The sequence below is a fragment of the Heterodontus francisci genome, chromosome 32 (genome assembly GCF_036365525.1).
Source record: "Heterodontus francisci isolate sHetFra1 chromosome 32, sHetFra1.hap1, whole genome shotgun sequence".
Taxonomy (NCBI): Eukaryota; Metazoa; Chordata; class Chondrichthyes; order Heterodontiformes; family Heterodontidae; genus Heterodontus; species Heterodontus francisci.
In genome coordinates this window covers 54,236,689-54,246,573 of record NC_090402.1, presented here as the reverse complement: position 1 = coordinate 54,246,573, position 9,885 = coordinate 54,236,689, and the positions used below count along the sequence as shown (strand labels likewise).

The 9,885-nt window shown below is 43.4% G+C and overlaps 1 protein-coding gene across 1 annotated transcript in view; it reads left to right on the top strand.

Moving 5' to 3' along the window:
* The first annotated feature begins 947 nt into the window (after window positions 1-947).
* The window catches only part of LOC137347483 (coiled-coil domain-containing protein 183-like), a 44,685-nt gene continuing 35,747 nt past the window's right edge, over window positions 948-9,885 (top strand). The window contains exons 1-3 of the mRNA XM_068011928.1: window positions 948-1,012; window positions 2,184-2,325; window positions 6,809-6,976. Of these exons, the coding sequence (XP_067868029.1) occupies window positions 948-1,012; window positions 2,184-2,325; window positions 6,809-6,976 (375 nt within the window). The remainder of the gene's footprint in view (window positions 1,013-2,183; window positions 2,326-6,808; window positions 6,977-9,885) is intronic.

The window sequence follows — 9,885 nt, the reverse complement described above, 5'->3', positions numbered from 1 at the left end:
AATAGACAGGATGTTAGGTGGTTCTTTTCCCAGTGAATGTAGAGCCTCTGGACTACATTGTCAGCTGGTGTGGTGGGTTCTGACTTTCTCAGTGGCTTCAAGAGGAAGCTCGATCAGTTCCTGACTGTGCGAAAGATTGCGTCATATAGAAGGTAAGTTTCTTTATAAGTAACATGTGGTCCATGTAATCTCCTGGACAGGTTTTCGATTGCCAGGGCATTGGAGAGGAAATTTTTCCTACATTGGCCCAGGGTTTTTATGTTTTTGCCACTCCTAGTTTATTTAGATGCGATTTAGGGAGAGGGAAGAAGTGTTTAGCCATGATGGTCCAGCTATCTTGGTGTGGGACAGTCTTGATGGACCAGCTAGTCTTCCTGCGTCATTTCCATATGTTTGTAAGCTAGAAATTTCCCTCTATGTCCACTCAAATTGTACAGGGACCGGAATGTAACAAATGCTACAAATACCTACTTCCTCAATATTATAGACGAAGAAGTAAATAGCAGAGGATCTAAAGCAGACAAAAGCTGTCTGACAGCGCCATGTCTGGGTTCCTGAACTGTCTGCTAATGCAAGGGTAATTTGGATGGCTCATCCTCACACTTGTTGACTTATCTTGTCTACCTTAGGCACCCTAGCAGAGTTTGGGAACTCTGTGACACAGGGCTACTGATCAATTTCCCAATTGATCTACTCATTGCCGTTCCTATTAGCTGGTGATATTGTTTTCTTTTTAATCTACAATTTCTTTCTGTTTCAATAATGTTTGATGTTTTCGGGTCAGGCCGGGCATGAAAAGAAATTAAAGGACTCGGGCCGGGGCGAGTTTGGGTTGCTATTGTTGGGTTGAGCCCAGGTCAGGCTTTAGTTTTATACCCGAGCCAGGCTTTACTGTATATATCCCTGGTCAACAAGGGAAGTGAGAGATAAGATAAAACTAAAAGAAAATGATTATACTAAAGCAAAAGAACAGTAGGAATCCGGCACACTGGGAAACGTATGAAGAAGAAAGGTAAGAGCTGCAGAAAGGGAATATGAGAAGTTTGTGAGGACTATTAGGGACAAGACTAAAGGTTTTTACAAATAAACTGAGAAGGAGAAATGCAACTGATATTGTAACTGGAAATCAGGAAATAGCAGACTTCTGAAATAGCAATTTGTATTGGTCTTCGCAGTAGAGGATGAGGATAAAATATCAGCGATATGAAAAAAACTGAAAAGAAAATCAAGGGCAGGAACTAACCAGATTCAAATTAATAAAACTAATGAAATTAAAGGTAGACAAAGCCCCTGGACTAATGTTGGCTCTCAATTTTATTTGAAGCACATGAACAACTTATGTAAGTGTACGACCCTTTTTTTTTTGCATGGCCGTGCACACCCGTTAATTTAGACGGGCCGACTTGTGTGCAGTCTGTGCGGGGACTCTTGGGTTGTTGCGTGGCTGCCCAGCTTAGAGGGAACATTGCGCCGGACCCAATGGTTTCCTCACAGGGTATTACAGAAATAGGTGAGGGAACTGTTGACGTGGAGTCATAACTTTCCAATACAGCCTCGATTCAGGAATTGTTCCCTTGGATTGGAAAATTGCGAATGTCACTCCATTATTTCAGAAAGTTCAGAGACAGAAACTAGGAAATCATAGGCTTAGTAGTCTAATGTCAGTTGTGAGGAAGTTACTGGAATTTTTTATTAAGGACAGAGTGACTGAGCATTTAGACAAGTATGAGCTGATCAGAGAGAGAGCCAGCATGCATTCATGTCCAATGAATCTAGTTGAATTTTTTGAGGAGGTAACTAATGTGGTAGATAAGGGAGTGTCTATGAATGTTAATGATACGGACCTCCAGAAGGAATTCTGCAAGTACCTATCCAAGAGACTGTAAACAAAAATGAGAGTGGATGGAATTGGAGGCAACCTATCAGTTTGGATAGCAGATAGGAGACAGAGGGTAGGGATAATGGTTATGTGCTCCTATTGGCAGTATGTGACAAGTGGTGTCCACTAGGAATCTGTGTCTGCAGCTTTTCACTGTATTTAACAATGACTCGGATGTGTGAATAGAGAGCAGTGCATCTAAGTTTGCTGCCAACACTAAGTTAGGTGGCACAGTAAATAGTGTAGATGGAGCAGAAAGTTGCAAAGGGACATTGATAGATGAAGTGATTGGGAAAAACTGTAGGAGATGGAGTTCAATGTGGGAAAGTGTGAGCTCATCCAGGGAAGATAGAGCAGAGTATCTTCTAAATGGTGAGAAGCTCGGAATGTGGATGAGCCGAGATTTAGAGATCCAAGTGCAGAAATCACTAAAAGCAAGTGGACAGGTACAAAAAATAGTTAAAAAGGATAATGGGTGTTAGCTTTCATCTCAATAGGGCTGGAATATAAAGGGGAGGAAGTTATACTACAGCTGTACAGAGTTCTGGTTAGACCTCATCTGGAACATTGTGTTCAGTCCTGGGCACTGCACCTCAGGAAGGATTTGGAGAGGGTGCAGTGTAGATTCACCAGAATGATATCTGGGTTAAAAGGTTAAATTATGAGGACAGGTTACACAGTCTAAGCTTGAATATAGAAGATTAAGATGTCATTGAATTAAGAACATAAGAAATAGGAGCAGGAGTAGGCCATTCAGCCCCTCAAGCCTGCCCCACCATTCAATAAGATCATGGCTGATCTGTCCCAGGCCTCGACTCCTCTTTCAGGCCAGCTCTGCCTAACCCTCGACTCCCTGAGATTTCAAAAATCTATCTACCTCTTCCTTAAATACATTTAGTGACCTAGCCTCCACAGCTCTCTGAGGTAGAGAATTCCAGAGATTCACCACCCTCAGAAGAAATTCCTTCGCATCTCAGTTTTAAATGTGTGACCCCTTATTCTGTAACTATGTCCCCTAGTTCGAGATTCCCCCACCAGTGGAAACATATTCTCAACATCGACCTTATCAATCCCCCTTAGAATCTAATATGGTTCAATAAGATCACCTCTCGTTATTGTAAACTCCAACGAGTAAAGGCCTAACCGGTTCAGCCATTCTTGATAAGACAACCCCTTCATCCCAGGAATCAGCCTAGTGAACCTTTTCTGCACTGCCTCCAATGCTATTATATCCTTCCTTAAATATGGGGACCAAAACTGTACACAGTACTCCAGATGTGGCCTCACCAACACCCTGTACAGTTGTAACAAGACTTCCCTATTTTTAAACTCTAACCGCCTAGCAATTAAGGCCAAAATTCCATTTGCCTTCCTAATTACTTGCTTCACCTGCATGCTAACTTTTTGTGTTTCATGTACAAGAACACCCAGATCCCTCTGGACTGCAGTATTTTGTAGTCTTTCTCCATCTAAATAATAATCTGCCTTTTTATTCTTCCTATCAAAGTGGATTACCTCACACTTTCCCACATTGAACACCATCTGCCAAGTTTTTGCCCACTCACTTAACCTATATATATCCCTTTGCAGATTCTTCGTGTCTCATCACAACATGCCTTCCCACCTATTTTTGTATCGTCAGCAAATTTGGATACACTACACTCTGTCCCTTCCTCCAAGTCATTAATATAGATAGTAAATAGTTGAGGCCCTAGGACCGATCCTCGTGGCACCCCACTAGTTACGGCTTTTTTAACCCGAAAAAGACCCATTAATCCTGACTGAGCTGTTTAAGCTAGTTAAAGGATTTGATCGGGTAGACAGAGAGAAACTATTTCCTCTGGTGGGAGAGTCCAGGTCAAGAGAGGATAACCTTAAAATTAGAGCTAGCCCATTCAAGGGTGATGTCAGGAAGCCCTTCTTCACACAGAGGGTATGGAATTCTGGAACTCTCTCCCCAAAAACCTGTTGAGACTGGAGGTTACTTGAAAATTTCAAAACAGAGATTGATAGGTATTTTGGTTAGGTTAGGGTATTAAGGGTTACGGAACCAAGGCAGGAGTTCAGATTCATATCAACCGTAATCTAATTGAATGGTGGAACAGGCTTGAGGGGCTGAATGGCTTTCTTCTGTTCCGATGTCCAAGTCCAGTGGAGTCTGCCATGCTCACTCATCACCAGTGGCTAATTCCAGACCCTTATGTGAGGGGCTTTATTAATAACCCACTATGAGGTTAACTCCTTCCCTCCAGTCTGTAGGTTTGTTTCCCCTTCATTTTTGCCTTTTGTTTTTAGTCTTTTACCCCTTCAGCTGTTAATGGTTAGAGATTCCATATTGAAGTTCTTCAAAGCTTACAAAAATGTTGTCCTTTGATTGTGACGCCTACCTTTATTTGTCCCCATTACTTCAAATTTCACTTAGCAAGCAGTTTTACATGCTCACCACATTTGACCTAATCTGCAATTTAGAATGAGCTGACTCTGGAAAAAGTTGGCACAAACAGCATACTTCCCATTTGAGTGTGTCTGAAGCTCACAGTAGCAAATCAGGTCTGACCTACATAGATAGCGGAAAAGCTAGTCCATTCAATAATGAACGAGGGAACTTCAAGCACACGGACATTCTGGTAATGCAGCACATGAACCTATTCAGCTCTTAAGTGCATTGTGTCTTGAGGAGTCTGTGTGGCAGATGGGATGATACAATCAGGGCATCTAGTTTTCCGTGACAAGACATCTATCTACATTTTTATTACATGGGATTTAAATTCTGTTGTTCTTGCCCCTTTATTTTGTGAAAACCTCAGTAGCACTGCTCATATGTGTTGCCAGAGGCCCCAATTCCACGCACACTGCTTCTAGATGGTCTTGTGCAAAGGTCTCCCATGCCGGTACACAGGAATAAGATTGGCTTATGGGACAGCAGTAATCACCATTCCCTGCAATTACTTCATTATGCTGCACCTAATGAACGGGAATCCAGAAAGTCCTGCCAGGAATGACCTGGCCCCTATAAGGGACAGCCACGATTCACATTGCTGGAATGTCGTCATCCTGAATCAGCTTCAAAAACAAAAATATCAGCACCAGGAATGTCCTTGGGGGAGGGGTGTTTCCCTGGTGGGCCTGAGGCAACCACGTGTGTGCGTCTGTCTGTCCAAAGTGTGATGGAGTCCTCGTGTGCAGACTGCGTTCTGTGCAGCTGATCTATTGGGAGCTGTGACTTTGGATTCATCGCGTGTTTTTTTGAGACAGATCTCGATTTGAAAATGAAACTGAGAAGCTCAAGGTTCTGTGAGGTCAGAATCAGGTTAACAAACCAAAGGTTTTTTTTAACCAGAGACATGTGACTGGAGCTCAAGTTTCATGTTTTTTTCAAGATTACACACACACTGCAAAAACAGCAGGCTGGGATAGTTGTTTTGGCTGTGAGAGAGAGCCATGTTGAACAGGAGAACGTCTTTGCTAAAAATGTAAATTAACAAGTGGATTAAGAAAGGATTGAAAAGATTGTCCAATGGTAAAAGGCATTCTGAGTGGACAGTTGACTGAGTTTGGCAGCTGATTCCTGATCTGCTGTGGGGAAATCACGCAGCAGATTGTGGTGCTTCCAAGAAAGCTGCTTGGACCTAAAACAGACTGCTGCGTGTGTGTGAAATAAAACAGCAGACAATTGTTTCAAAGAGACAGGCTGCAGGCAGAGGAGCCTGGACTGAGTGTTGACTGTTGGTGAATGACCTACGGCAGTTGTCTTCAATGACTTAAATGGTTCACAGCGGAACAGGACAGTTGTGGGCGAGGCTGAGGTTGTTTGAGAGACAAGAAGACCAAACCGTTAATGGGAAGATTGCGTCACTTGCTATTGACGGATACAAATACTTCCATATCGGCATCCTTGAGGACAGGACTTGGAAAACTACCTGAGGAAGTTCCTGATTTTGTTGTACTGTGAAACTGTTCATCGCCATCTTGCTGATAATCCTATTCAGAGGATTGGTAAGGATTATTTTTGTTGCATCTGCTAATTAACATGTAACTTTTAAGATCTACATTAATCGTGGCTTGACTGTGAGTTCATATTTAATTTGTGTTGGTTTTGGTTTGAGTGTCAACGTAAAATTTATAAAAGTGGAATCGTTTCCATTTGGTTTTTGTTTCCTAAATTGGGGTTGGCCAGTGGATTTGATTCTTTTGGTTTGTTGGTGATCTCCACGGGGATCACAACAAAAGTTACAGTAGCAATCAAGAGACCACCCCTCCTGGATTGCCAAATTTAGGAGGAAAATCATAAGGGCATTAAACAAAATTTTTTTTTGTTTTTTAAAAAAAGGCTGTTTGACTAACCAAGATTAATGGGTAAAAACATTCTATTTACATTGCAGTTGGCTGTGGGAAGGCAGTGTGCCTGGAGGATGGACCAATGGTGGGAGTACAGGGGGCAGGCTGTTTGAGGCACGAGATCATGTGATGAAACCGCAAGAACGCACTGAACCAGAGTTGATATCCCTGGATCCATCCAACCATGTCCCACCCATCAGCCCCCACTATGTCCTAGCCCACCACCTGAGGAAATTCCAGGCGTTGATTTTCAGTTTTTGAAGCAGTTCAGGAGGACAACACTGTAGCAATATGAATTATGGCCATTCCTTATTCAGGGTTCCAGTGACATTATGCCACCACCAAGTTCTTTGTCGCTATTGAGCAGTTGAGTAATCTCAGTACTGAGCACAACGATTAAACAAAAGAGTGGCATGGCCCTCATGGGTGAATAACTGGCTGGGGTTGGGGGGTGGTGGGGTGGAAGGAAGGTGCGAGAATGAGGTTTATTTCCACCTTACCTGCAACTGTCTTGAACTTGACGCCTTGTTTCTCATTTTCTGGACACATGTCTTGGTATTCCCTCACTCTGCTGCATTGCTGATCCCATAGGATTCCAAGGAGCTGTTGAATAAACATCTGTACGACACAGTAAACCACTACAATCTGAACTGCTATGAGGTTAAGAAACGACAGAAGATCTTGATGGACCTTATGCAAACCCTGAAGACTGTTAAAAAGGAGACGCAGTTTGATGCAGTGGAGCACAATGATCTTCAGGTATGCTTCCTTTTTATATTTTTAAACTTGTTCACTCCATCCACTTTGTTTATCGATATGTCTGTAATATTTTACCAAAATTTGGAAATCAACATTAACTGGCAATATCGCTTGTATGTGCAGAGACATGCATGTCTCAGGTGGTTGGCAAGCCTCCAGCATTGCCCAGGAATTGAACATGAATCTCCAGGACGCTGCTGTAATCAACTCCGAGAGAAAAATCATCGAGGCTTTAAAAAATTGTTTCCAAACAAACTTCTTTGAAGATTCTTGCTAGTTATGCTACTAACATTTACTGGATATAAAGATGCCAGATATGGTAAAAACTTGGGTAGTGTCTGTTCACCTTCCGATTGGTGTAACAATGTGATGCACAATGAGGATGAACAGGATGGTGTCCTATGGTGTGAGTGTGGGGCTGATTGGAGGTGGGAATGATGTGAGGAAACCTGCAGGTGTATGTCCAGCTAAAGTTAGTACCTTATGTCTCAGAGATGTACATGATGGCAGACCAACCAAGCAGAAGGAAGAAAAGAAGAGACAAGAGCACGCCCGAAGGAAAGGGTAGCAAGAGAAATTTGTACATGAGGGAGTCAAGAAAGCAGAATTATCGAGGAAGGGAGTTGCAGAGGGAAATCGGGGTGGTGGGGGTGGGGGGTAGGTAGTGACTGAGAGCAGTTTCCAGTGGGGAAAAAAGGGATGTGAACTTTCAGTGTTGGAGAAGCTGAAGGCAGATGCAGGGACATAGGATTTGGGGAGGGATGGCCATGGAGGGTTCTGAGGAAAACAGGAAGCCAGTGGAGCTCAGCAAGGACAGGGATAACAGGGATGTGGACCTTATTGTGGGTAAAGGCATGGGCCATAGCATTCCAGATGACTTGTAGCTTACAAAAGTAGAATTAGAGAGCCTGGCCAAGACAGCATTGTAGAAGTTGAGTGTGTGTTAATAAACATGTGATTTAGGATTTCGGTGGTAGAGCCGGAGAGTTCTGCTGAAGGTGCTCAATGCTTTAAAGGTGAAAGGAAGCAGTCCTGAAGACACATTGGCTGAGCTTGTGGTTGAGTAACATGCCAAAGTTGTGCACTCCTGGACTGAAACCGAGATGGCAGCCATGGCGGAGGCAGAGTTGAGGCTAGATGTCCGTAGGGGTTTGCAGCAAGTGACTGGTTTTGGTCTTCTGACATTGAGCTGGGCAAAGTTTTGCCTTATCCAAGTAATGAATGTCAGGAACAATTTGAGAGAATTTAAAAAAAAAACGATGGCATTAATGGAGGAGGAGAGGTTGATCTGCGTTTCACCAGAGACTTGTAAAAAATGGCCCCAAACCCCTGGATGATGTCACCAAGGTCTAGCACATAAACACTAGAGAGGAGTGGTCAAGACTGGAGCCTTGGGTATACCAGAGGTCACCATACTGAGCTGGAAAGCGAAGCATTGGAGGGGATTGTTAAGAATGGTACCAGGAGAGAGAGGAGTACCACAGAGGTGGATTGTAGAGAGGATGCTCAAGGGGATGGAATGATTGACAGTGTTGAAAATGAATAGGATGAAAGGGGGACAGCGAGCCACAGTCAGCGGGCCACACCATTTGTGACTTTAATCAGTGTGGATTTGGTGGTGTGACTGGAGCAAAAGCCTGGTTGGAGAGTTTCAAACAGTAAGTGCTGCGAAGGGTCGGAGTGTAGCTGCTAAGACTTTGGGGGAAAAAAAGGGTTGGGATGGTAAATGGAGAGGATGTAGCGTGGTCAATTAGTTTCAAAAATAGTGTGTCTTCTGAAATGGGAAAAGGCATGCACATACTAGATCATTAAGAATGAATATTGCAGCACAGGAAGGAGGCTAGTTGTCCCATCTCAGCTGTGTTGGTGCCTGCTGTTCAAACCAGAACAGGTCCACTCTAATCCCATTTCTTCTGCCCTTTCCCTGCACTGTCTGATTTTCCTCATTTTAAATACTTATCCTCTTCCCATTCCAAGTGATGTTATTGGCCTCACTAATCCATGAGGGAGGACATCCTGGTGTAGAGAGGTCACATAGTTATTTATGGCACAGTAGGAGGTCATTGAGCTCATCGAGGCTATGCCAGCCCTCCGTGGAGCAATCCATTCAGTCCCACTCCCCTGCTCGATCTCCATAGCCGTACAAGGGTCTGCCCAGGGCCTCTGCCACCCACCCCTGCTGAATTTTGCAGGGTCGGGGAAGGGCAGTGAGTTACTGACCCTCAGTCTGTGTACCCTTGTGACTGACTGTCAGTCCGTGTGGCAACAATTCTTCGCTATTTATCTCTCAAGAGCATTTGTAATACTGAAAATCTCTGGTAGATCCTCCTTTAACCTCGAGGCCAGTGGAAAACTCCTAATTTTTTGATTGTTCTTATCTATAAGCTATAAGCCTGACATCATTCTAGTGAATCTTCACTGTCCCCCTTTCCATGGCTTGACTATCTTTCCAATGATGAGTTGCCCAAAATTCTGCCCTAAAGAAAGTGGGGATGGAGATAGCGGAAGGGCTTGCCATAATCATCCAATCTTCCCTGGATACGGGAGAGGTGCCAGAAGATTGGAGAGTGGGAAATGTGACACCCTTTTCAAGAAAGGGTGTAAGGACAGTCCTAGCAACTACAGGCCAGTTAGTTTAACATCAGTCGTGGGGAAGGTTTTAGAAACAATAATCAGGGAAAAAATATCAACAGACACTTGGAGACGTTTGAGATAATTAAGGAGAGTCAGCACAGATTTGTAAAAGGGAGATCATGCTTGACTAATCGAATTGAATTTTTTGATGAAGAGTATGTGGTGGATGTTGTTTATATGGATTTTAAGAAAGCATTTGATAAAGTACCACATAAAAGGCTAGTTAACAAAATTGAGGCTTATGGAATAGAAGGGCCAGTGTGCAATTGGATAAA